The 27,529-nt window shown below is 48.7% G+C and overlaps 2 protein-coding genes and 1 long non-coding RNA gene across 7 annotated transcripts in view; 1 reads left to right on the top strand and 2 right to left on the bottom strand.

The window, feature by feature from the left end:
• Positions 1–3,175, bottom strand: part of LOC138363104 (filaggrin-2-like) — a 114,753-nt gene extending 111,578 nt beyond the window's left edge. Inside the window, exon 1 of the mRNA XM_069322091.1 lies at positions 3,125–3,175. Within this exon, the coding sequence (XP_069178192.1) occupies positions 3,125–3,175 (51 nt within the window). The remainder of the gene's footprint in view (positions 1–3,124) is intronic.
• A 12,386-nt stretch (positions 3,176–15,561) lies between these two features.
• Positions 15,562–16,895, bottom strand: LOC123747331 (uncharacterized). The gene is made up of 5 exons (XR_011227964.1): positions 16,881–16,895; positions 16,709–16,742; positions 16,471–16,573; positions 16,073–16,194; positions 15,562–15,918 (listed from the first exon to the last, which is right to left on the bottom strand). It is a non-coding gene; the product is annotated as an uncharacterized lncRNA (long non-coding RNA).
• Positions 16,298–18,368, top strand: LOC123747327 (uncharacterized). Of its 5 annotated transcripts, none has more exons than XM_069321552.1 (4): positions 16,298–16,343; positions 17,355–17,402; positions 17,484–17,785; positions 17,948–18,368. In XM_069321552.1, the coding sequence occupies exons 1-4, from the start codon at positions 16,313–16,315 to the stop codon at positions 18,050–18,052; spliced, it is 486 nt and encodes a 161-aa protein (XP_069177653.1). In that variant the 5' UTR covers positions 16,298–16,312; the 3' UTR covers positions 18,053–18,368. The 5 variants fall into 5 exon arrangements, 4 of the variants coding, with proteins under 4 accessions (XP_069177653.1, XP_045585403.1, XP_069177654.1 ...); XM_045729447.2 differs by lacking the exon at positions 16,298–16,343 and adding an exon at positions 16,963–17,062; XM_069321553.1 differs by lacking the exon at positions 16,298–16,343 and adding an exon at positions 17,029–17,062 and having other exon boundaries at positions 17,358–17,402.
• The last annotated feature ends 9,161 nt before the right edge of the window (positions 18,369–27,529 follow it).

Genomic DNA, 27,529 nt, shown 5'->3' with positions numbered 1-27,529 from the left:
GCCGGCTCCCGCCTTATGCTAATATCTCTTATGCTCGCGTGTTGCGCTCTTCCTCTCCTCGTCCTTCCTGCCTTCCTCAGACTCACAACCGTTTCCGGGCCTTGGACCCTGATGCGCCCACTGCCCCCTCCTCTGTTCCTTTGGGTTCTCTCCCGAAGGATCCTTCTCCTGGTCCTCTGTCTGGGGTTCCCCTTCATTCTACCCGGTCTGTCGTGTCTTCTGTGTCTTCTTCCTCGTCTCCCTCCGTTCCTCCTTCCCATCCTTCCCCTCCGGCTCTTGACTCTCCCCGCCGCCTGTCGGTGCGGGCTGATGTCCATCGCTCTCCAAACGGCCGTCATGTGTGCTCTCGTTCAGCTTCTCCTGTTGAGACGCTAAAATCCGTTGCCCAGTACGTGGTTGCTGGAACACCTGTCTCTTTACGTTAGAAGCGTAAACCTGGCTCCTCTCCTTCCTCCTCCCCGGCGGGTAAGAAGGTTTCGCTTTCTTCCTCGGCCCCTACTTCTGCCTCTCTCGCTCCTTCCCCTCCCATTTCGGTGGTTGCGCCCCCTGTTCCTGCTATGGAGGTTTCTTTAGCCCCCGCTTCCCTCTCAGTTGCTGCCCTTGCTGAGGTACGCTCCCCTCTTTCTACCCCTCCTCTTCCTGCTGCTGTCCTTGCCTGCTCCTCTCCGTTGTCTCCTCCTCTTCCTCCTCCTCCGGACCCCGCCCGCCCACCTCTGATCTGTTCTCCCGTTTCCTTCCCTCCGTCTTTGCTCAGTTTACCCATGCCCCCTAACCCTGACTTTGTTGACCCTGATATTCTTTAACGTGCTCTGTTGCTCTTTCGCCTTTGTTTCTTCCTTGTTTTCTGTTTTTGTTATTTCTCTTCTCGTCGTTGTCCATTCTTCAATGGAACGTTCGAGGTTATTACGCTAATTTCCTCGAACTCCAACTTCTGATTTCGCGGTTTTCGCCCCTTTGTGTCTGTCTCCAGGAGCCAATGCTTGGTGCTCGTCCTGGTCGTTTTCGTGGCTATTCCTTTCTCTCTCCCCCCCCACCCCCCCCCCCAGCTGTTGCTGGGGCTTCTAATTCTTCTGCTTTTTTGATTCGTGCTGATGTTCCCTTTGTTCCTTTACTTTTTCCTTCACCTCTCCATTGTTCTGCTGCTCGTGTCTTTGTGGGGAAATGGTACACAGTTTGTTCCATTTATCTCCCCCCCGAGTGTCCCGCTTTCTCTTCCTGATTTGAAACACCTCCTAGACTCCTTGCCGGAGCCTGTGCTCTGCTGGGTGACTTCAATTGTCGTCATTCTCTTTGGGGTGACGTTCTGACGAATACCCGGGGTCGCCTTCTTGAGCCGTTTCTCCTCTCTTCTTCCCTGTCTCTTCTGAATTCTGGTGAGTCCACTCATTTGGACTCTCGGACTCGCACCCTTTCTTGTCTTGATCTTTCTCTCTGCTCTTCTTCTCTTTACTTAGATTTCACGTGGCAGGTTCTTGATGACCTCCATGGAAGTGATCATTTCCCCATCCTTGTTTCCTTTTTCTCTTTTCGCCCTCCCCTCTCTTTCCCTAGGTGGCAGTTTGCTAAGGCGGACTGGACCCTATTTACCCTCAGTGCTGCTCTCTCTGACCTCTCCCTTCTGACTCTCTCTCGCGCTCTCCTCCTTTTTCATGACACTGTCTTCAACGCTGCCCTCTGCTCTATCCCTCGCTCTTCCTCCCGGGGTCCACGGAAGTGCGTTCCGTGGTGGAATGCGGACTGTGCTCGGGCTGTCCGCTGTAAGCGTGCAGCCTGGAAGAGGCACCGCCGTAGGCAGACGACCGATTCTTTTCTTTTCTTTCGGAAAGCGAGTGCGGTGGCCCGTAGGGCCATCCGTATGGCTAAACGTGAATGTTGGGCATCTTATGTCTCAACAATTACGTCCGAAACCCCTCTGGCCCAGATCTGGAAGCGTATCCGCAAGATAGCGGGTAAGTTCGTTCCCGATGTTTCACCGGTCCTTCACCTCCATGATACTCTTGTGGCGGACCCGTTGCAGGTCGCTTCCGAACTGGGTTCCCACTTTTCTTCTGTTAGCTCTGGTCTTCATCTTCCCCAATCTTTCCTTCTTCGTAAACCTGTCCTTGAGTCTCGTCCTTTAGATTTCTGCACTCATCTTCAGCTTCCCTATAATGATCCCTTCTCTCTCTGAACTTCGTTCTGCCCTGGCCCTCTGCGGTTCTATGGCGGCGGGCTCCGATGGTATTCATTATGAGATGCTTCGCCATCTCCCTCCGAGCACGTCTCAGTATTTACTGAGTGTGTATAATCGGATCTGGGAGTCGTCGTCAGTCCCTGAGGACTGGCTCGATGCCGTTGTCCTCCCTGTTCGCAAACCAGGGTCTCTGGTTACTTCCCCTAAGGACTTTCGCCCTATTGTTCTCACAAGTTGTGTCTGCAAACTCTTTGAACGTATGGTTAACGTTCGTCTGATGTGGTTCCTGGAACACCATCACCTCCTCGCCCCTTCTGAATTTGATTTCCGCAAGTGCCGCAGCACGACAGATGTCCTGGTGAACTTGGAGGTCTATATTCGTACTGCTTTTGCTGCGAAGACCTCCGTTGTTGCCGTCCTTTTTGACCTGGAAAAGGCTTACGACACCACTTGGTGTTATCATATCCTATCTCATCTTCATTCTTTTGGCCTTCGTGGTCATCTCCCTCTCTTTCTCCGCAGCTTCCTCTCTCGTCGTTCCTTTCGGGTGCGCCTTGGTACCGCTCTCTCTCCCTCTTTTCAGCAATACGAAGGTGTGCCCCAGGGTAGTGTTCTGAGCACTACTCTTTTTCTGGTTGCCCTCAATGGTCTTCTTTCCTCTCTTCCTTCTGGTGTCTTCTCCGCTATGTCGATGATCTTTGTCAGGGTGATGATTCGCCTCTCCTTCAACGCCGGCTTCAACTTGCAATTGATGCCGTGTCGTCTTGGGCCACAGATCATGGCTTCAAGTTCTCTACTGCTAAGACTTGTGCCATGACTTTTACGCGGAAACGGGTTGTTCTTCGTCCCTCTTTGTCACTTTATGGTCATCCCCTTGAATACAAAGATTCCGCGAAGCTTTTGGGGTTATTCCTCGACACTCGTTTGTCTTGGTCTCCCCATATCTCTTACCTCCGTGTTGAGTGCTCTAAGGCCCTTACCCTCCTTCGGGTCTTGTCCCATACTTCTTGGGAGGGCAGATAGGCGCGGACTCCTTGCTTTACATTCCTCTCTCGTCCTGTCTAAGCTCGATTATGGTTGCCCTGCTTACTCGTCTGCTTTTCCTTCTACTCTTCGCCGTCTTGATGCTTTGCACCATACTGGGTTGCGCCTCAGTTCTGGTGCCTTTCGTTCGACTCCCATCCTTAGCTTGTATGTTGACACTGGCTTCCTGTCTCTCCAGGACCGCCGTGATCGCTACTGTCTTCGCTATCTTGCGCGGTCCTTGCAACATCCTTCCTCTCGCCTCTGTCGTGCTTTAACTTTTACCCCTCCTGCGGTTCCTGTTCCTCTTCACCACCTCCCTCTTTCTGTCCGGTTATCTCGCCTACAGGATTCTCTTTCCGTTCGTATTGCTGATGTTTCTCCTCGTGTTGTTCCTTCTTTGCCCCCGTGGAGGGTCCCTCTTCCGTGGTTTTGTACATCCTTGACCCGTATCACTAAAGCTTTTACCCCTCCTACGGTTCTAAAACGCCTTTTCCTCGAGCACTTTTCTTCTCACTCCCGCTCCGTTTCTGTCTTCACCGATGGGTCTAAGTCAGCGGACGGTGTTGGCTACTCTGTTGTTTTTCCTGATCGCACTTATATGTGTCGCTTGCCTCTGGAGACTAGCATCGTTACAGCGGAACTTTATGCTATTCTCTATGCTCTTCGTCTCCTGCTTTCTCGTTGTCAGTCTTCCTTTGTAGTTGTTGTTGACTCTCGTAGTGCCCTCATGGCTCTCGGGTCCTTTAAACCGGTTCATCCAGTAGTTGTCGAGATCCAGCATTGGCTGTTTCTTGTTCACAGTAAATTTAAGTCGGTTGAGTTTTGTTGGGTTCCCAGCCATATTGGTGTGTCTTTAAATGAGCGTGCGGATGCTGCCGCCAAGGAAGCTGTCCGCTCTTGTCCCATCTCTCGTAAAGGCATTCCGTATTCCGACTTTTACCCGGTTATCCATTCCTCAGTCCTTACCCGTTGGCAGGCTTCTTGGTTGTCTGTTACTGGTAACAAGCTACGTACTCTTAAATGTTGTGTTTCCTCGTGGCCGTCTTCCTTCCACCGTAACCGGCAGTGGGAAACAACTCTGGCGAGGTTGCGTATTGGCCATACTCGCTTAACCCATGGTCACTTGATGGAGCGCCGCCCTGCTCCTTATTGTCCTTGTTGCATTGTCCCTCTTATGGTCGTGCATGTCCTTCTTGAATGTCCTGACTTCCAGGACGAGCGTGTGTCTTGCTTTCCGACCGCCCCTCGCGTTCACCTGTCCCTCGATAGAATTCTTGGTGACTCGGATACTTTTGATATCGTTCGCCTTATGCGTTTTTGTTCTCGTATTGGCATCCTTGGTGATATTTAGCGCCCTCTGATTATTTTGCGTATTTGATGGTGCTACTTAGCCTTCCCGGTTTGGTGCCTTCTTTTGATAATTACTTACTTCTGGTTCTCAGGCTGTTGGAACCTGACCTTGTTTTCGCCACGTCTTGGATTTCTGTACCACTCCTGTATCATTGACAATGACTGTTGTCTCACTGTGGTAACCAGCGTCCCTGTGCAACTCTTTACTTATTTAGTCTTAAAACCACCTGTACTACTTAGCCATGTCTTTCTATTTTAGCAAGCAATTGGTAACTTGAATATATAAATTAAGTATATATGCAATGTATTTATATTCAATTTATATGATTAGGTGCAGTCAGCTTGACAATCTCTTCCAACACCATGGACACTTATGAGGTCTTGTTTATTTATTGCGACTTTTCTCACAATGGACACTCACGAGGTCTAGTGCTTGGATAAGATTCTACTGCTGCGCTACTATATTAATAAACTTGCTGAGATGAGGCGTTGCCTCGCTTTATAACCGACAGACAGACCTGTAGAATATTGAAGTCATACAAGCATACAATTGGCCAATTATATACCAAAATAACCTCAATATACTTCTCTGCTTGCCGGGTGCCTGTCTGACAGTGTGCCAGACTTGATAACTCTCTTGTCGCGAGTTTAGGCATGATATTTTATACAACAGCGTTGCTGTATGATGTACTAGTAACGTTGCTACGTTATTTTTCTTTAACTGCTTTGCAGAAAAATGATAGTGTTGAAAGTGGAGACAAGTCATTGTGTGCTCCACTCTACACTTATATCTATAAATGTTTTAGGGATATATTGTAGATATATATTGTCCAGGTAGATATATTGTCCAGGTACTCCCCCAGTTCTAGAGAGTATTCACTGCTAATAAAGATAGATAAGATGTCCTGAGTTAAATAATGTTCGCTAAGGATCCGTCACTGTTCACTCAATCGTAAACAAACGCAGAGTGCCGCGGGGTATGGTCGTGGGCGCTTCTTGTTCCCAAGATGCCCCTCCCTCCCCTTGAGAAGGGGTAGCTTTCAATGAATATTGATTATTTTTACAGTCTAGACTTATGATTGAGATAAGATGTGATTAAATCCTATATCTTAATTATAAAGATTATAAGTAGTACTTGATAGTAACACCGATTCTTATTAAGGATTCGATTTATAATCCCTGCCGGAAGCGATTAATGTTCCAATAGTTTTTTAATTAACAAATCCTGCTAGAAGCTTCTGGATCCTTGAGAGATCATGCACAAAGTCATGTAGGCATTTATAGGGCCCAATTGCGTACGTGATCCAAGTAGCATTGTCATCTAGGATCAAGCTATATAATGAATCTATAATGATTTGGATTTTATTTTGATATGATACATTTCTTGGATGATTATTAGATATGGTGGGTAAAAATTTCCCACACTAAGTAAGTAAGTAATTATCAAAAGAAGGCACCAAACCGGGAAGGCTATGTAGCACCATCAAGTACGCAAAATAATCAGAGGGCGCTAAATATCACCAAGGATGCCAATACGAGAACAAAAACGCATAAGGCGAACGATATCAAAAGTATCCGAGTCACCAAGAATTCTATCGAGGGACAGGTGACTGCGAGGGGCGGTCGGAAAGCAAGACACACGCTCGTCCTGGAAGTCAGGACATTCAAGAAGGACATGCACGACCGTAAGAGGGACAATGCAACTAGGACAATAAGGAGCAGGGCGGCGCTCCATCAAGTGACCATGGGTTAAGCGAGTATGGCCAATACGCAACCTCGCCAGAGCTGTTTCCCACCGCCGGTTACGGTGGAAGGAGGACGGCCACGAGGAAACACAACATTTAAGAGTACGTAGCTTGTTACCAGTAACAGACAACCAAGAAGCCTGCCAACGGGTAAGGACTGAGGAATGGATAACCGGGTAAAAGTCGGAATACGGAATGCCTTTGCGAGAGATGGGACAAGAGCGGACAGCTTCCTTGGCAGCAGCATCCGCACGCTCATTTAAAGACACACCAATATGGCTGGGAACCCAACAAAACGCAACCGACTTAAATTTACTGTGAACGAGAAACAGCCAATGCTGGATCTCGACAACTACTGGATGAACCGGATTAAAGGACCCGAGAGCCATGAGGGCACTACGAGAGTCAACAACAACCACAAAGGAAGACTGACAACGAGAAAGCAGGAGACGAAGAGCATAGAGAATAGCATAAAGTTCCGCTGTAAAGATGCTAGTCTCCGGAGGCAAGCGACACATATAAGTGCGATCAGGAAAAACAACAGAGTAGCCAACACCGTCCGCTGACTTAGACCCATCGGTGAAGACAGAAACGGAGCGGGAGTGAGAAGAAAAGTGCTCGAGGAAAAGGCGTTTGAGAACCGTAGGAGGGGTAAAAGCTTTAGTGATACGGGTCAAGGATGTACAAAACCGCGGAAGAGGGACCCTCCACGGGGGCAAAGAAGGAACAACACGAGGAGAAACATCAGCAATACGAACGGAAAGAGAATCCTGTAGGCGAGATAACCGGACAGAAAGAGGGAGGTGGTGAAGAGGAACAGGAACCGCAGGAGGGGTAAAAGTTAAAGCACGACAGAGGCGAGAGGAAGGATGTTGCAAGGACCGCGCAAGATAGCGAAGACAGTAGCGATCACGGCGGTCCTGGAGAGACAGGAAGCCAGTGTCAACATACAAGCTAAGGATGGGAGTCGAACGAAAGGCACCAGAACTGAAACACAACCTAGTATGGTGCAAAGCATCAAGACGGCGAAGAGTAGAAGGAGAAGCAGACGAGTAAGCAGGGCAACCATAATCGAGCTTAGACAGGACGAGAGAGGAATGTAAAGCAAGGAGAGTGCGCCTATCTGCCCCCCAAGAAGTATGGGACAAGACCCGAAGGAGGGTAAGGGCCTTAGAGCACTCAACACGGAGGTAAGAGATATGGGGAGACCAAGACAAACGAGTGTCAAGGAATAACCCCAAAAGCTTCGCGGAATCTTTGTATTCAAGGGGATGACCATAAAGTGACAAAGAGGGACGAAGAACAACCCGTTTCCGCGTAAAAGTCATGGCACAAGTCTTAGAAGTAGAGAACTTGAAGCCATGACCTGTGGCCCAAGACGACACGGCATCAATGGCAAGTTGAAGCCGGCGTTGAAGGAGAGGCGAATCATCACCCTGACAACAAAGGGTAAGATCATCGACATATAGAGCGGAGAAGACACCAGAAGGAAGAGAGGAAAGAAGACCATTGAGGGCAACCAGAAAAAGAGTAGTGCTCAGAACACTACCCTGGGGCACACCTTCGTATTGCTGAAAAGAGGGAGAGAGAGCGGTACCAAGGCGCACCCGAAAGGAACGACGAGAGAGGAAGCTGCGGAGAAAGAGAGGGAGATGACCACGAAGGCCAAAAGAATGAAGTTGAGATAGGATATGATAACGCCAAGTGGTGTCATAAGCCTTTTCTAGGTCAAAAAGGACGGCAACAACGGAGGTCTTCGCAGCAAAAGCAGTACGAATATAGACCTCCAAGTTCACCAGGACATCTGTCGTGCTGCGGCACTTGCGGAAACCAAATTGAGAAGGGGAGAGGAGGCGATGGCGTTCCAGGAACCACATCAGACGAACGTTAACCATACGTTCAAAGAGTTTGCAGACACAACTTGTGAGAGCAATAGGGCGAAAGTCCTTAGGGGAAGTACCCAGAGACCCCGGTTTGCGAACAGGGAGGACAACGGCATCGAGCCAGTCCTCAGGGACTGACGACGACTCCCAGATCCGATTATACAGACTCAGTAAATACTGAGACGTTCTCGGAGGGAGATGGCGAAGCATCTCATAATGAATACCATCGGAGCCCGCCGCCGTAGTACCGCAGAGGGCCAGGGCAGAACGAAGTTCAGAGAGAGAGAAGGGATCATTATAGGGAAGCTGAAGATGAGTGCAGAAATCTAAAGGACGAGACTCAAGGACAGGTTTACGAAGAAGGAAAGCTTGGGGAAGATGAAGACCAGAGCTAACAGAAGAAAAGTGGGAACCCAGTTCGGAAGCGACCTGCAACGGGTCCGCCAGAAGAGTATCATGGAGGTGAAGGACCGGTGAAACATCGGGAACGAACTTACCCGCTATCTTGCGGATACGCTTCCAGATCTGGGCCAGAGGGGTTTCGGACGTAATTGTTGAGACATAAGATGCCCAACATTCACGTTTAGCTGTACGGATGGCCCTACGGGCCACCGCACTCGCTTTCCGAAAGAAAAGAATCGGTCGTCTGCCTACGGCGGTGCCTCTTCCAGGCTGCACGCTTACAGCGGACAGCCCGAGCACAGTCCGCATTCCACCACGGAACGCACTTCCGTGGACCCCGAGAGGAAGAGCGAGGAATAGAGCGGAGGGCAGCGTCGGAGACAGTGTCATGAAAAAGGAGGAGAGCGCGAGAGAGGGGCAGAAGGGAGAAGTCAGAGAGAGTAGCACTGAGGGAAAATAGGGTCCAGTCCGCCTTAGCAAACTGCCACCTAGGGAAAGAGAGGGAAGGGCGAAAAGAGAAAAAGGAAACAAGGATGGGGAAATGATCACTTCCATGGAGGTCATCAAGAACCTGCCACGTGAAATCTAAGTAAAGAGAAGAAGAGCAGAGAGAAAGATCAAGACAAGAAAGGGTGCGAGTTCGAGAGTCCAAATGAGTGGGCTCACCAGAATTCAGAAGAGACAGGGAAGAAGAGAGGAGAAACGGCTCAAGGAGGCGACCCCGGGTATTCGTCAGAACGTCACCCCAAAGAGAATGACGACAATTGAAGTCACCCAGCAGGAGCACAGGCTCCGGCAAGGAGTCTAGGAGGTGTTTCAAATCAGGAAGAGAGAGCGGGAAATTCGGGGGGAGATAAATGGAACAAACTGTGTACCATTTCCCCACAAAGATACGAGCAGCAGAACAATGGAGAGGCGAAGGAAAAAGTAAAGGAACAAAGGGAACATCAGCCCGAATCAAGAGAGCAAAAGAATTAGAAGCCCCAGCAATGGCTGGGGGGGGGGGGAGAGAAAGGAATAGCCACGAAAACGACCAGGACGAGCACCAAGCATTGGCTCCTGGAGACAGACACAAAGGGGCAAAAACCGCGAAATCAGAAGTTGGAGTTCGAGGAAATTGGCGTAATAACCTCGAACGTTCCATTGAAGAATGGACAACGACGAGAAGAGAAAGGACAAAAACAGAGAACAAGGAAGAAACAAAGGCGAAAGAGCAACAGAGCACGTTAAAGAATATCGGGGTCGGGATCAGGGTCAGCAAAGTCAGGGTTAGGGGGCATGGGTAAACTGAGCAAAGACGGAGGGAAGGAAACGGGAGAACAGATCAGAGGTGGGCGGGCAGGGTCCGGAGGAGGAGGAGGAGGAAGAGGAGGAGACAACGGAGAGGAGCAGTCAAGGACAGCAGCAGGAAGAGGGGGAGTAGAAAGAGGGGAGCGCACCCCAGCAAGAGCAGCAACCGAAAGGGAAGCAGGGGCCAAAGAAACCTCCATAGCAGGAACAGGGGGCGCAAGCACTGAAACGGGAGGGGAAGGAGCAACAGAGCCAGAAGGAGGAGCCGAGGAAGAAAGCGAAGCCTTCTTACCCGCCGGGGAAGAGGAAGGAGAGGAGCCAGGCTTACGCTTCTGACTTAAAGAGACCGGTGTCCCAGCAACTACGTACCGGGCAACGGATTCCAGTGTCTCAACAGGAGAAGCCGAACGAGAGCTCACACGACGGCCGTTAGGAGAGCGATGGACATCCGCCCGCACCGACAGGCGGTGGGGAGAGCCGATAGATGGAGGAAGAGGATGGGAAGGAGGATCGGAGGGGGACGAGGAAGAAGACACAGAAGACACGACAGACCGGGTAGAAGGAAGGGGAACCCCAGACAGAGGACCAGGAGGAGGATCCTTCGGGAGAGAACCCAAAGGGACAGAGGAGGGGGCAGTGGGCGCATCAGGGTCCAAGGCCCGGAAACGGTTGTGAGTCTGAGGAAGGCGGGAAGGACGAGGAGAGGAAGAGCGCAACACGCGAGCATAAGAGATAATAGCATAAGGCGGGAGCCGGCGAACCTGGCGCCTCGCCTCAGGAAAAGATAAACGCTCCCGGTGCTTCAAGTTGAGGACAGCTGCCTCAAGCTTGTAATGGACACACGCACGGGAGAAGGTAGGATGGGCCTCACCGCAGTTGAGGCAACGAGCCTGGGGAGAAGCGCACTCCGACTTAGAGTGACCTTCGCCACCACACAAAGGACAGAGAGAGACAGTCCCGGAGCAGCGGAGGGCACCATGCCCAAACCTCCAGCACTTGTTGCAGAGCCGAGGAGAAGGAATGTACTCCTGGACAGAGCATCTAGCACCAGCAAGAATGACAGAGGGTGGAAGGGTCCTACCATCAAAGGTAATCTTCACAACCCGGAGGGGTTGACGGCGACTACCACGAGGGGGACGAGTAAACGTGTCCACCTGGAGAATAGAATGGCCCTGGGCAGAGAGGATATGTCGAATATCGTCGTGGCAGTCGCGCAGGTCCCGAACACCGGTCGCAACATGGGGCGGGAGCAAAATAGTGCCAACACTGGCATTCAACTGAGCGTTCTTCGAGACCCGAACGGGGGTCTCGCCAAGGCAGGATAAGGCAGCCAAGCGGGAAGCAGCATCCAGAGAAGGAGCAGCAACGACACGTGTACCGAGACGAGTGGGGTTGAAAGTAATGGAGGCATCTACGGAATCAATGAGATGTCGATGGAGGGAGAAATCGTCAGGAGGCGCAGAATCAAGAGGGAGGAGATCAAAATATTTGTCCCACGAAGCGGGACCAAACGAGGCTTGATAGGTAGCAGAACTGGAAGGAATCGAGCGAGGGCGGCCGTGACGAGGACGGCGGTGAGAACCCCCAGAGAGAGAGGGGTTAAAAGGTGCAGTAGTTATAACCAGAGAAGGAGCCGCGCCAGGGGACAAGGTAGTCACCACTAGGGGCTTGGGGCTCGACCCAACCACAGAGGAGGGAGGGGAGCCAGAGGAAGGAGTCAGAGAGGCCAAAGGAGGAGCAAGGTCGGGGCCCAATGCAGCGGAGGCTACAGAGCCCGGTCTTCCAATACGGACCGACTCGGGGGCTTGGTCGCCCACCCCACGAGCCTGAGAAGGTAAACCAGAAGAAGCCGAAGCAGGGGTTATCATCTTGACGAAAGAAGAATTCACTCACGAATGTGCCCCCACACCCACCATGGAGCCACAATTAGAGGCAGGACACCCAACAAGAAGCTATCGCCGATCTTGTCGGGGCCTCCTAGGGGTGCGTCGTGAGTATACGCCCCACAAACGCCACCTTAAGAAACCGACAGTCCGTCGAGATCGGGTTCAGTGACGAAGTGGGGATTGACAATAAAAGGTTCCCCTCGCTCTCTACGTCGGGTACTGCAGTTCTACGGGTGCAAGAGTATGCCTCCTCAAGCACCCGGGCGTCAAAATAGAAGAAGTCCAAGGGAAGAACCAGAACGAGCAAAAGGTCGGCAGGAAACGGCAAGCAGATAGGAGAAGAGGGGGGAGAAAAAAGGAAACAGAAGGAAAAGGAAAAGATGCCCAGCAGAATTGGAGAGGACGGCAGCAGGAGCACAAGGCTAGAAAAGGACAGAGGACTGTCCCAAGGAGCATCACACTCCGGCAGCCGCCCACTAAGCCCCCACACGGCGACAACGAGCTGAGCGGGGAGGGGGTTCCCTCACTAAGATTGCCGGCTAATAAAGCCCCTTTTTCAGGTCCATTGTTATATCTTTATTACCATATAAGTTACTTAAATGTCACGGTAAAGTAAGTAATTATCAAAAGAAGGCACCAAACCGGGAAGGCTATGTAGCACCATCAAATACGCAAAATAATCAGAGGGCGCTAAATATCACCAAGGATGCCAATACGAGAACAAAAACGCAAAAGGCGAACGATATCAAAAGTAACCGAGTCGCCAAGAATTCCATCGAGGGACAGGTGAACGCGAGGGGCGGTCGGAAAGCAAGACACGCTCGTCCTGGAAGTCAGGACATTCAAGAAGGACATGCACGACCGTAAGAGAGACAATGAAACTAGGACAATAAGGAGCAGGGCGGCGCTCCAGCAAGTGACCATGGGTTAAGCGAGTATGGCCAATACGCAACCTCGCCTGAGCTGTTTCCCACTGCCGGTTACGGTGGAAGGAGGACGGCCACGAGGAAACACAACATTTAAGAGTACATAGCTTGTTACCAGTAACAGACAACCAAGAAGCCTGCCAACGGGTAAGGACTGAGGAATGGATAACCGGGTAAAAGTCGGAATACGGAATGCCTTTACGAGAGATGGGACAAGAGCGGACAGCTTCCTTGGCGGCAGCATCCGCACGCTCATTTAAAGACACACCAATATGGCTGGGAACCCAACAAAACTCAACCGACTTAAATTTACTGTGAACAAGAAACAGCCAATGCTGGATCTCGACAACTACTGGATGAACCGGATTAAAGGACCCGAGAGCCATGAGGGCACTACGAGTCAACAACAACTACAAAGGAAGACTGACAACGAGAAAGCAGGAGACGAAGAGCATAGAGAATAGCATAAAGTTCCGCTGTAAAGATGCTAGTCTCCGGAGGCAAGCGACACATATAAGTGCGATCAGGAAAAACAACAGAGTAGCCAACACCGTCCGCTGACTTAGACCCATCGGTGAAGACAGAAACGGAGCGGGAGTGAGAAGAAAAGTGCTCGAGGAAAAGGCGTTTTAGAACCGTAGGAGGGGTAAAAGCTTTAGTGATACGGGTCAAGGATGTACAAAACCGCGGAAGAGGGACCCTCCACGGGGGCAAAGAAGGAACAATACGAGGAGAAACATCAGAAATACGAACGGAAAGAGAATCCTGTAGGCGAGATAACCGGACAAAGAGGGAGGTGGTGAAGAGGAACAGGAACCGCAGGAGGGGTAAAAGTTAAAGCACGACAGAGGCGAGAGGAAGGATGTTGCAAGGACCGCGCAAGATAGCGAAGACAGTAGCGATCACGGCGGTCCTGGAGAGACAGGAAGCCAGTGTCAACATACAAGCTAAGGATGGGAGTCGAACGAAAGGCACCAGAACTCAGGCGCAACCCATTATGGTGCAAAGCATCAAGACGGCGAAGAGTAATAGGAGAAGCAGACGAGTAAGCAGGGCAACCATAATCGAGCTTAGACAGGACAAGAGAGGAATGTAAAGCAAGGAGTGCGCGCCCATCTGACCCCAAGAAGTATGGGACAAGACCCGAAGGAGGGTAAGGGCCTTAGAGCACTCAACACGGAGGTAAGAGATATGGGGAGACCAAGACAAACGAGTGTCTAGGAATAACCCCAAAAGCTTCGCGGAATCTTTGTATTCAAGGGGATGACCATAAAGTGACAAAGAGGGACGAAGAACAACCCGTTTCCGCGTAAAAGTCATAGCACAAGTCTTAGAAGTAGAGAACTTGAAGCCATGATCGGTGGCCCTGGTTACAGGAAAGTTGGGGGGGGGAGGGGCTGAAAGTCTGGACACTGACCATTGAGGCAGTTGTCCACCTTTGCTCCATCTCCATAAGGATGCCATTAGATAAAAACACTAAGCGAGCGATACAAGGTTCGAATTCAATCAAGGGTTAATTTACCATTAGAAACGTAAAGATACCATCGTCCTGAGAAGCCGATTATCGTATCTTGCTTTCGTCAAAGTTCCACAACGCAATTTGGACAAAGTTCATGGCAGGGTTTCATAAAGTGCCCACAAGTTGAGCATGTTCCGAGTGTCTTACCATGGGAGGAGGAAGGGTAAAAGGATAGGTTACCTTTGAGAGTGCCGTTACCTTAACCCTGACTGTAGGATGTTATTCCTGACACCGCTGGCATTCAGATTCCTACCCAGCTAGCCCGGGGGTCAGGTGGCAGATGTAGGTTTAGTCAGTGAAGACAACACCTGAAAACTTAAACCCATCTGCATAGGACAAATGGAGCACAAAAAAATTTAAGACAGGATGCAAGTTGAAGCTGTTACCATGTGAATAGGCGCTTACAAAACTTTGCAAGTTTGACCCTCTATGGTGACTGTTTGAACAAGAAAACAGCAAGTGGACCTAGAGTGAATTTTTCAAGAGACTTACAGGTAAAGCGACAGCAGGGAACAGGAACTACCCGAGGGGTAATCTTCAAAGCATAAGCCAAAAGTTTCAGAAACCATGCAAGGTCTGCGAAGACAGTAACAATCCTGTAGACAGTACGCTTGTTTCAACATTACAAGCACTTGGTAGGAGACAAGCGAAGAGGCACTAGAGCAGAGGCGTATCCCAGTATGGTACTTTTGAACTGTTAAATTTACCGAGTGGAGAGTTTAAGGGAAAAGTTAATGATAAATGTAGGCCGAATTAGTCCTTACTAGGGAGCGCTTGGCATCAAATACACGAACTGGGTAAAGTATAGTGTAATTAGTGCAGCTTAGTAATGCGGAACTTCCGCATGACGTCGCACGAGCTTATTACGTTCGAAGAAAAGGAAGAGAACACAAGATCCTGTACGAAGCCACCTGGATGGTTGCAATTTTAAAATTACTAGCAACTCCTTAAAAGTAATTAAGAGGGCACCAAACCGGGAAGGCTATGTAGCACCATCAAATGTGCCGAATAATTAGAGGGCGCTAAATATCACCAAGGATAGCAACTCCTTAAAGACTAGTTTTATACGTCGATCCTCCAGCAGGAGTATAGGATTCTTCAGTGCGAGGAGTACTGATCAGTTATTCCCTGCCTAAGCCGTAATTGAAGGAGCTTCCTTAAGAGATCCTCCGTAGATATAGGTTATGAAACCTTGATCAAAGGATTCATAGGTTGTCAACACTCTATTTGTATTTAAGACCCGAAATCTAGAGAAACTTTGCACTTTAGTTTCAAATAAACTAAAATATATGATCAACATTAAAGCTTTCCGCCTCAAGCTTTAGGTGTTCGCATTAGCGTTCGGGAGAAAAAATGTATGATAAATTTTAATAAAGTATATTAGAAATCCACTTCGACCAAAATAAGTCACTTAAAAAATTTAAAATTTTATGAAGGGCTGGTAATTTCCAGCATTAAGTCCCGCATTCTAAAATACTGTCTATTAAAATTTTATTTTTTTCGCCCCTCGGGTCCCTATGGGCCCCATGAAGTAAATATTACTTCATTTGGGAAGCCACCCTCGGGTCAGTCAAGGTCCACTACTGAACAGGAGCCACGTATTCACATATGGGACAACGTTGCTCCTGGCTGAAGCAACAGTCTAGCAGGCAGTCCGGCAAGAGCGGAAGAACCGAACACCTGCGCCACAGGTTGTAGTCCCGGGACAAGTCCCCAATCTAAAGAAAATTATTGCAGAGATATTAGCAACAGTATTAAATATCATTAGGAAGTAGGACTAATATTGTTGGAAACCAGAATGCATATTTAACGGTGTTTCAGAAAAAAAAATTACAGCCTACCATTTCAGGTATGCATAGTGAAAAACCTCACCTTACAACTAGGACATGTCCCTCTCCTAGGGAGGGAGTAGAGGGGGATTGAGCGCCCCGCCCGTGGAGCCTCACGCCTCGGTACATGGTCAGAACCAGCAGCAACGGGAGGGTTGGTAGTTTCTGTAGTGAAGAAATTACACTTACAAAACATAAAAGCCGTTTTTGCTACAACCTTAGACAAGCGTCAGTTTTCAAGATAAAGTTAATAGATCAAATATCTCTGCCAAACTAGTATAACATGAAAATTGTTGAACTTAAAAAAAAAATTGGTAAGTAATCGAGAAAGATTAAACACATTCTTCCCATAAAAACCTTATCACTTAAAATTCAGAGTTATGAAAAAAAAAATCGTAAACTCTTAAATACCACAACTTAGTCAAACCATAAATCACAAACCTTGAACGTCGCTCATGGTTATTACCGAAAACAACGTCTGCATCAATAAGAAGGTACAGCCTGAGTAAGGAAGTAGAGTGCTCTGCCAACTGCTGGCCGACTCCTGCCCCAAGTAAACTTGTGTGAAGCCTCGAGGCAGCCACCGAACAATTCCCATGTGATTCGTAAAGCATTAAAACAATTTTTGCTTATAATATCTTCATAATTATTGGATGCTTTTACCTGAAAATTATCTTACCTGGCCAAGAGTTCATATCACTTAAGATGTTCACCTAATAACACAGACAGTATATACATTTGACGAAATATATAAATGGGTTTTGGTTTTCGGTATGAAACACTCTCAGTGAATCTTTAACCTGTCGTTTAAACCATCAGCAAAACGAAGCAAACTGCTCAAGTGCATTTACTTTTTACGAATCACTTGAGAATCGTTCGACATCTACTTCGAAGCTTCAGACGTTTACTTGGGGAAGAGCCGGTCAGAAGCTGACAGATGACCTGGTTGTGTTCTCGTGAGCGTGTTCGTTTTCTGATCCAGACATTGCTTCTCTCAGAGTAACACTTGGGACAATGTGGGAGGAACACGAACGTTAGTTGTGTATATTATTTGTATTTCGTTGGTTATAGTTTCCATGTTTGCTGACGTTCGTTACTTAAGAACGTACGTGGTAATTATGTATAACTTTCAAAGTCCAGCTTATTTGGACTTTTCAAGTCTTAATCTTTTTTTGAATTTTTAAGCGTTAAGGTTAACCTTATTACATTCACAATAAAGTGTAATTTATCAAAAACTATTATTATTAGTGTAAGGATGGAAAAATATTTACGCCTGTATATTTATAGAAAGATTTTAATGTTAGTATCCGACCATTATTTTACAGTAGAAGAAATCCCTTCTGTAGCAGAACGCAGAGCTGCATATGGCCGTTGTAAGTATACGTTGCTAGTTAGTCTCTCCACTTTAACTCTTTACTTTTAACCTGTGAACTAATAAACCTTTTGACTTCCAGCAAAGGACTGCCAGCTTCTTTCTGGCGCTTTCCCGGATGCTAAACCCATTCGGCTAAAACCTCCAGTAAAGGTTACCAGACCCCTCTATTACCGTCCTATTGGTAATGAACCTGTTAATGAATATGCAGGTGCACTTCTTCCTGATAACTACTCAAATGCTGAAGCCTACGTTTCTGCCAAAGATCTGTACTCAGGTCGTCGTAATACAGCTGGTGGATTTATCTTGGCTGCTGTTGACTCTGATGCTGCTACTGCTGCCACCTCCGCAGTCCCTAAGACGGGGACATGCCCTAATTGCAAGGCAAGGTTCTTGGCCAAATTTCAACATTATTAATTCTAATACCTATAATGGAAAATCTTTCTTTGTTATCTATTTAAGATGGTTCAAATTTAACAAAATTAAGTTTTAATTTTGCCATAACGCTTAATGACTTGGTCTTAATATCTCTTAATCTTTCTCTAGATAGGTAACGTGTCCCGGAGCTTCAACATGTGCGGGCTGCTGTCCCTGTGCTGGAAGCCCGAGAGATGTCGGGTGTGTGGCCACGTCATCACCAGCGAAGAGTAGCCAGCGCTTAGACTAGCTACCAACCAAAACCCTGCGGACGATGCCTTGTATACATAGGTATACGTAGGTATACTTGGGGACCCACGGGGAGAAAAAACAAAATTGCGTAATTTTTTAATGGTGCCGAGGAACGCCTTGATTTGCTTGGCTCTTTTAGCCTAGCGGGTGGAGACAATAACAGCATGTTGATTTTATTTTTTTTTTTTTTAATTTTTTTAATGCTATCTATAGGTATTAGGTTATGACAAAGACTTTGGTTGATTTTTATTCTTTAGGCTGGACAGATTTCTGAAAGTACTATTAAATTTTTACTAGACCTGTTTTTTTACTGATGCCAATGGTTTAAAGGTAACGAGAGTAAAATCCTGAATTTTAGGGCAATTCTTATGAACTTGGTTTTATTAGATAAAATAACTTAACATTAAGTGTTGAAACTCTGATAAAGGAAGAGTGTATAACAGAGCAGACCTTAACAGCCGTTTGGTTTGACTCTGCCTGATGCAGTCGCCTTAGTCTCTCAAATGTGCCTTCATCAGCCAGGTGTGAACAGGGGCGGGGGGTTGGAGGAGGATAAAGCTCTTGCCCCAATCTCTTGCTTGATGTGATGGTACAGAAGTGTTAAGCTAATCTTTCTTGCCACCAGTTAATTTCTCGTGCATGGAAAGTGTCTATTCCCCATTGTGCATCCATCTTGTCATAGATGGTGGGGTGGAAGGGATTGGGGTGAAGTTGAAAATTATGGTTGGGTTAGTGATCCCCTCAAGACTGTTGCAGGGAAGTGAACAAAAATTCTTGTGTGCAGTATTTTACCTGTAAGATTTTCTCCTCACTGAGGAAATCTTCTGGTTCTCAGGCTGTTGGAATCTGACCTCGTTTTCGCCACGTCTTTGATTTCTGTATCATTGACAATGACTGTTTGACTGTTGTCTCACTGTGGCAACTAGCGTCCCTGTGCAACTTTACTTATTTACCGAGTCTTAAAACCACCTGTACTACTTAGCCATGTCCTTCTATTTTAGCTTGCTAAAGTGAAATTTTTTATCGTACCATAAATGTTTACCATATGTACTGCAACCTTTAGTCAACATATTCCGTCCTAACCAGTCTCCTGTAAATTACATTCAGTGCTGGCGAGGCCATGATTTGGTTCTCCAGACAGGTGGAATAATACCAGCATAGTCTCGTTGTCCCATCCCATGTTATGCCAGGGGAGTAAGTGTGGGAAAAACCTGCAGGGATTGATATGAGAGGAGACTACCAGGGACTTGTACTGAACTAAATTGAAAATTAGTCTGCAAATTAATTCAACTAAAATCTCTAGCTAGGGTGGTAAATCCTAGCTCTTCTTTTCCTAATGAGATTGTGGGCTGTAAGGGTCAGGTGGGTGAATAAATTAGTTGATAGGTTGATTGAAGATCCACAGTCCACCTGCCAAAAGGTATCTCGCATCAGCTTGTATCTTATAAAAGGATAAGATTTAATAAATTCAGTTATATAACTGAACACTGGCTCTGTTTAAATCAGATTTAAACATGTACATAGTCTAGCCTAGCACCATAACAATTAACAGCCAGTACATTTTTATACTAAATTTAAATTGTAAAAGTTATAATTGATTTTAAATGTAGTCTAAGTATTGTTACTAAGTAAAAGAAATATTAAATTAAATGAACTTGTATGATAAAATATAACTAAGCAAGCAATTGTTAACTTAATTTATATTATTCAATGTATTTATATTAAATTATATTAGGTACAGTCAGCTTGACTGAATCTCTTCCAACACCATGGACACTTATGAGGTAGTGTTTACTTATTGCAACTGAATTTTCTCACAATGGACACTCACAAGGTCTAGTGCTTGGAGATTCTACTGCTGCGCTACTATATTAATAAACTTGCCGAGATATGAGGCGTTGCCTCGCTTTATAACCGACAGACAGACTTATAGAATATTGAAATCACACAAGCATACAATCGGCCAATTATATACCAAAATAACCTCAATATACTTATTTGCTTGCCTGTGACAGTGTGCCAGACTCGATAACTCTTGTTGAGAGTTTAGGCATGATATTTTATAACAGCGTTGCTGTATGATGTACTTAGTAGCGTTGCTGTGATTTTTCTTTAACTGCTTTGCATAAAAAGCATAGTGGTGGAGACAAGAGTCACTGTGCTCCATTCTGCACTTAGATATAAATGTTCTAGGGATTTCCCTTTTAGATAAATTTTCCAGGTACTCCCCCAGTTCTAGAGAGTATTCACTGGTGATAAAGATAATTAGAAAAGTCTCCTGGTGTAACATGGGATGGAACAATGAGACTATGCTGGTATTATTCCACGTGTCTGGAGGACCAAACCATGGCCTCACCAACACGATGGAATCTACAAGAGACTGGTTAGGACTGAATGTGTTGACTAAGAAATGTTGCAGTACATATGATCAATATTTATGGTACGATGAAAAATTTCACTTTAGCAAGTAAGTAAGTAAGTAATTATCAAAAGAAGGCACCAAACCGGGAAGGCTATGTAGCACCATCAAATACGCAAAATAATCAGAGGGCGCTAAATATCACCAAGGATGCCAATACGAGAACAAAAACGCATAAGGCGAACGATATCAAAAGTATCCGAGTCACCAAGAATTCTATCGAGGGACAGGTGACCGCGAGGGGCGGTCGGAAAGCAAGACACACGCTCGTCCTGGAAGTCAGGACATTCAAGAAGGACATGCACGACCGTAAGAGGGACAATGCAACTAGGACAATAAGGAGCAGGGCGGCGCTCCATCAAGTGACCATGGGTTAAGCGAGTATGGCCAATACGCAACTTCGCTAGAGCTGTTTCCCACCGCCGGTTACGGTGGAAGGAGGACGGCCACGAGGAAACACAACATTTAAGAGTACGTAGCTTGTTACCAGTAACAGACAACCAAGAAGCCTGCCAACGGGTAAGGACTGAGGAATGGATAACCGGGTAAAAGTCGGAATACGGAATGCCTTTACGAGAGATGGGACAAGAGCGGACAGCTTCCTTAGCGGCAGCATCCGCACGCTCATTTAAAGACACGCCAATATGGCTGGGAACCCAACAAAACTCAACCGACTTAAATTTACTGTGAACGAGAAACAGCCAATGCTGGATCTCGACAACTACCGGATGAACTGGATTAAAGCACCCGAGAGCCATGAGGGCACTACGAGAGTCAACAACAACCACAAAGGAAGACTGACAACGAGAAAGCAGGAGACGAAGAGCATAGAGAATAGCATAAAGTTCCGCTGTAAAGATGCTAGTCTCCGGAGGCAAGCGACACATATAAGTGCGATCAGGAAAAACAACAGAGTAGCCAACACCGTCCGCTGACTTAGACCCATCGGTGAAGACAGAAACGGAGCGGGAGTGAGAAGAAAAGTGCTCGAGGAAAAGGCGTTTGAGAACTGTAGGAGGGGTAAAAGCTTTAGTGATGCGAGTCAAGGATGTACAAAACCGCGGAAGAGGGACCCTCCACGGGGGCAAAGAAGGAACAACACGAGGAGAAACATCAGAAATACGAACGGAAAGAGAATCCTGCAGGCGAGATAACCGGACAGAAAGAGGGAGGTGGTGAAGAGGAACAGGAACCGCAGGAGGGGTAAAAGTTAAAGCACGACAGAGACGAGAGGAAGGATGTTGCAAGGACCGCGCAAGATACCGAAGACAGTAGCGATCACGGCGGTCCTGGAGAGACAGGAAGCCAGTGTCAACATACAAGCTAAGGACGGGAGTCGAACGAAAGGCACCAGAACTGAGGCGCAACCCAGTATGGTGCAAAGCATCAAGACGGCGAAGAGTAGAAGGAGAAGCAGACGAGTAAGCAGGGCAACCATAATCGAGCTTAGACAGGACGAGAGAGGAATGTAAAGCAAGGAGAGTGCGCCTATCTGCCCCCCAAGAAGTATGGGACAAGACCCGAAGGAGGGTAAGGGACTTAGAGCACTCAACACGGAGGTAAGAGATATGGGGAGACCAAGACAAATGAGTGTCAAGGAATAACCCCAAAAGCTTCGCGGAATCTTTGTATTCAAGGGGATGACCATAAAGTGACAAAGAGGGACGAAGAACAACCCGTTTCCGCGTAAAAGTCATGGCACAAGTCTTAGAAGTAGAGAACTTGAAGCCATGACCTGTGGCCCAAGACGACACGGCATCAATCGCAAGTTGAAGCCGGCGTTGAAGGAGAGGCGAATCATCACCCTGACAACAAAGGGTAAGATCATCGACATAGAGAGCGGAGAAGACACCAGAAGGAAGAGAGGAAAGAAGACCATTGAGGGCAACCAGAAAAAGAGTAGTGCTCAGAACACTACCCTGGGGCACACCTTCGTATTGCTGAAAAGGGGGAGAGAGAGCGGTACCAAGGCGCACCCGAAAGGAACGACGAGAGAGGAAGCTGCGGAGAAAGAGAGGGAGATGACCACGAAGGCCAAAAGAATGAAGTTGAGATAGGATATGATAACGCCAAGTGGTGTCGTAAGCCTTTTCTAGGTCAAAAAGGACGGCAACAACGGAGGTCTTCGCAGCAAAAGCAGTACGTATATAGACCTCCAAGTTCACCAGGACATCTGTCGTGCTGCGGCACTTGCGGAAACCAAATTGAGAAGGGGAGAGGAGGTGATGGTGTTCCAGGAACCACATCAGACGAACGTTAACCATACGTTCAAAGAGTTTGCAGACACAACTTGTGAGAGCAATAGGGCGAAAGTCCTTAGGGGAAGTACCCAGAGACCCTGGTTTGCGAACAGGGAGGACAACGGCATCGAGCCAGTCCTCAGGGACTGACGACGACTCCCAGATCCGATTATACAGACTCAGTAAATACTGAGACGTGCTCGGAGGGAGATGGCGAAGCATCTCATAATGAATACCATCGGAGCCCGCCGCCGTAGAACCGCAGAGGGCCAGGGCAGAACGAAGTTCAGAGAGAGAGAAGGGATCATTATAGGGAAGCTGAAGATGAGTGCAGAAATCTAAAGGACGAGACTCAAGGACAGGTTTACGAAGAAGGAAAGATTGGGGAAGATGAAGACCAGAGCTAACAGAAGAAAAGTGGGAACCCAGTTCAGAAGCGACCTGCAACGGGTCCGCCACAAGAGTATCATGGAGGTGAAGGACCGGTGAAACATCGGGAACGAACTTACCCGCTATCTTGCGGATACGCTTCCAGATCTGGGCCAGAGGGGTTTCGGACGTAATTGTCGAGACATAAGAAGCCCAACATTCACGTTTAGCCGTACGGATGGCCCTACGGGCCACCGCACTCGCTTTCCGAAAGAAAAGAAAAGAATCGGTCGTCTGCCTACGGCGGTGCTTCTTCCAGGCTGCACGCTTACAGCGGACAGCCCGAGCACAGTCCGCATTCCACCAGGGAACGCACTTCCGTGGACCCCGAGAGGAAGAGCGAGGAATAGAGCGGAGGGCAGCGTCGAAGACAGTGTCATGAAAAAGGAGGAGAGCGCGAGAGAGGGGCAGAAGGGAGAGGTCAGAGAGAGTAGCACTGAGGGAAAACAGGGTCCAGTCCGCCTTAGCAAACTGCCATCTAGGGAAAGAGAGGGAAGGGCGAAAAGAGAAAAAGGAAACAAGGATGGGGAAATGATCACTTCCATGGAGGTCATCAAGAACCTGCCATGTGAAATCTAAGTAAAGAGAAGAAGAGCAGAGAGAAAGATCAAGACAAGAAAGGGTGCGAGTTCGAGAGTCCAAATGAGTGGGCTCACCAGAATTCAGAAGAGACAGGGAAGAAGAGAGGAGAAACGGCTCAAGGAGGCGACCCCGGGTATTCGTCAGAACGTCACCCCAAAGAGAATGACGACAATTGAAGTCACCCAGCAGGAGCACAGGCTCCGGCAAGGAGTCTAGGAGGTGTTTCAAATCAGGAAGAGAGAGCGGGACACTCGGGGGGAGATAAATGGAACAAACTGTGTACCATTTCCCCACAGAGATACGAGCAGCAGAACAATGGAGAGGCGAAGGAAAAAGTAAAGGAACAAAGGGAACATCAGCCCGAATCAAGAGAGCAGAAGAATTAGAAGCCCCAGCAATGGCTGGGGGGGGGGGAGAGAAAGGAATAGCCACGAAAACGACCAGGACGAGCACCAAGCATCGGCTCCTGGAGACAGACACAAAGGGGCGAAAACCGCGAAACCAGAAGTTGGAGTTCGAGGAAATTGGCGTAATAACCTCGAACGTTCCATTGAAGAATGGACAACGACGAGAAGAGAAAGGACAAAAACAGAGAACAAGGAAGAAACAAAGGCGAAAGACCAACAGAGCACGTTAAAGAATATCAGGGTCGGGATCAGGGTCAGCAAAGTCAGGGTTAGGGGGCATGGGTAAACTGAGCAAAGACGGAGGGAAGGAAACGGGAGAACAGATCAGAGGTGGGCGGGCAGGGTCCGGAGGAGGAGGAGGAGGAGGAGGAGACAACGGAGAGGAGCAGTCAAGGACAGCAGCAGGAAGAGGGGGAGTAGAAAGAGAGGAGAGCACCCCAGCAAGAGCAGCAACCGAAAGGGAAGCAGGGGCCAAAGAAACCTCCATAGCAGGAACAGGGGGCGCAAGCACTGAAACGGGAGTGGAAGGAGCAACAGAGCCAGAAGGAGGAGCTGAGGAAGAAAGCGAAGCCTTCTTACCCGCCGGGGAAGAGGAAGGAGAGGAGCCAGGCTTACGCTTCTGACTTAAAAGAGACCGGTGTCCCAGCAACTACGTACCGGGCAACGGATTCCAGTGTCTCAACAGGAGAAGCCGAACGAGAGCACACACGACGGCCGTTAGGAGAGCGATGGACATCCGCCCGCACCGACAGGCGGCGGGGAGAGCCGATAGATGGAGGAAGAGGATGGGAAGGAGGATCGGAGGGGGACGAGGAAGGAGACACAGAAGACACGACAGACCGGGTAGAAGGAAGGGGAACCCCAGACAGAGGACCAGGAGGAGGATCCTTCGGGAGAGAACCCAAAGGGACAGAGGAGGGGGCAGTGGGCGCATCAGGGTCCAAGGCCTGGAAACGGTTGTGAGTCTGAGGAAGGCGGGAAGGACGAGGAGAGGAAGAGCGCAACACGCGAGCATAAGAGATATTAGCATAAGGCGGGAGCCGGCGAACCTGGCGCCTCGCCTCAGGAAAAGATAAACGCTCCCGGTGCTTCAAGTTGAGGACGGCTGCCTCAAGCTTGTAATGGACACACGCACGGGAGAAGGTAGGATGGGCCTCACCGCAGTTGAGGCAACGAGCCTGGGGAGAAGCGCACTCCGACTTAGAGTGACCTTCGCCACCACACAAAGGACAGAGAGAGACAGTCCCGGAGCAGCGGAGGGCACCATGCCCAAACCTCCAGCACTTGTTGCAGAGCCGAGGAGAAGGAATGTACTCCTGGACAGAGCACCTGGCACCAGCAAGAATGACAGAGGGTGGAAGGGTCCTACCATCAAAGGTAATCTTCACAACCCGGAGGGGTTGACGGCGACTACCACGAGGGGGACGAGTAAACGTGTCCACCTGGAGAATAGAATGGCCCTGGGCAGCGAGGATATGTCGAATATCGTCGTGGCAGTCGCGTAGGTCCCGAACACCGGTCGCAACATGGGGCGGGAGCAAAATAGTGCCAACACTGGCATTCAACTGGACGTTCTTCGAGACCCGAACGGGGGTCTCGCCAAGGCAGGATAAGGCAGCCAAGCGGGAAGCAGCATCCTGAGAAGGAGCAGCAACGACACGCGTACCGAGACGAGTGGGGTTAAAAGTAATGGAGGCATCCACGGAATCAATGAGATGTCGATGAAGGGAGAAATCGTCAGGAGGCGCAGAATCAAGAGGGAGGAGATCAAAATATTTGGCCCACGAAGCGGGACCAAACAAGGCTTGATAGGTAGCAGAACTGGAAGGAATCGAGCGAGGGCGGCCGTGACGAGAACGGCGGTGAGAACCCCCAGAGAGAGAGGGGTTAAAAGGCGCAGTAGTAACAACGAGAGAAGGAGCCGCGCCAGGGGACGAGGCAGTCACCACTGGGGGCTTGGGGCTCGACCCAACCACAGAGGAGGGAGGGGAGCCAGGGGAAGGAGTCAGAGAGGCCAAAGGAGGAGCAAGGTCGGGGCCCAATGCAGCGGAGGCTACAGAGCCCGGTCTTCCAATACGGACCGACTCGGGGGCTTGGTCGCCCACCCCACGAGCCTGAGAAGGTAAACCAGAAGAAGCCGAAGCAGGGGTAATCATCTTGACGAAAGAAGAATTCACTCACGAATGTGCCCCCACACCCACCATGGAGCCACAATTAGAGGCAGGACACCCAACAAGAAGCTATCGCCGATCTTGTCGGGGCCTCCTAGGGGTGCGTCGTGAGTATACGCCCCACAAACGCCACCTTAAGAAACCGACAGTCCGTCGAGATCGGGTTCAGTGACGAAGTGGGGATTGACAATAAAAGGTTCCCCTCGCTCTCGACGTCGGGTACTGCAGTTCTACGGGTGCAAGAGTATGCCTCCTCAAGCACCCGGGCGTCAAAATAGAAGAAGTCCAAGGGAAGAACCAGAACGAGCAAAAGGTCGGCAGGAAACGGCAAGCAGATAGGAGAAGAGGGGGGAGAAAAACGAAACAGAAGGAAAAGGAAAAGATGCCCAGCAGAATTGGAGAGGACGGCAGCAGGAGCACAAGGCTAGAAAAGGACAGGACTGTCCCAAGGAGCATCACACTCCGGCAGCCGCCCACCAAGCCCCCACACGGCGACAACGAGCTGAGCGGGGAGGGGGTTCACTTTAGCAAGCTAAAATAGGACATGGTAAAGCTCAGAAGGTTGAGACTCGGTAAGCAAGGAGTGGCACAGGGACGCTGGTTACCACAGTGGGACAACAGCCACTGGTCAAGGATACAAGAGTAGTACAGAAATCTAAGGTGTGGGGAAAACAAGGTCAGGTTCAAACAGCCCGACAACCAGAAGAGAAGACTGGAAGATTCTCCTCACCGAGGCAGGTAAAATACTGCACTAACCAGAAATATTGTGGATCACTAACGCGACTAAAGCCATCAAATAGTCCGACCATAATTTTCAACTATGCACTGGTGGGGGGGGAGGAATTGAGGTATTGTCCCTAAACATCTCTTTCACACCCCCCCCCCCCCCCACCACCACCAACTATGGCTAAATGGATGCATAATGGGGAATAGACACAGTTTCCATGCACGATAAATTGATTGGTGGCAAGAAAGATTAGTTTAGCACTTCAGTACCATCACATCAAGTAAGAGATTGGGGCAAGAGCTTTATCCTCCTCCAACCTGTTCACACCTGGCTGATTAAGGAACATTTGTGAGACAAAGGCGACTGCAGCAGGTGGAGTCAGACCCATAGGGCTGTTAAGGTCTGCTCTGTTATACATTCTTCTCTTTTATCAGAGTTTCAACATGAAACAATGCCGAGATTTTATTGATAAAATCATTTAAAT

This window comes from Procambarus clarkii, chromosome 10 (assembly GCF_040958095.1).
Source record: "Procambarus clarkii isolate CNS0578487 chromosome 10, FALCON_Pclarkii_2.0, whole genome shotgun sequence".
Taxonomy (NCBI): Eukaryota; Metazoa; Arthropoda; class Malacostraca; order Decapoda; family Cambaridae; genus Procambarus; species Procambarus clarkii.
This window is presented reverse-complemented; position numbering and strand designations above follow the sequence as displayed.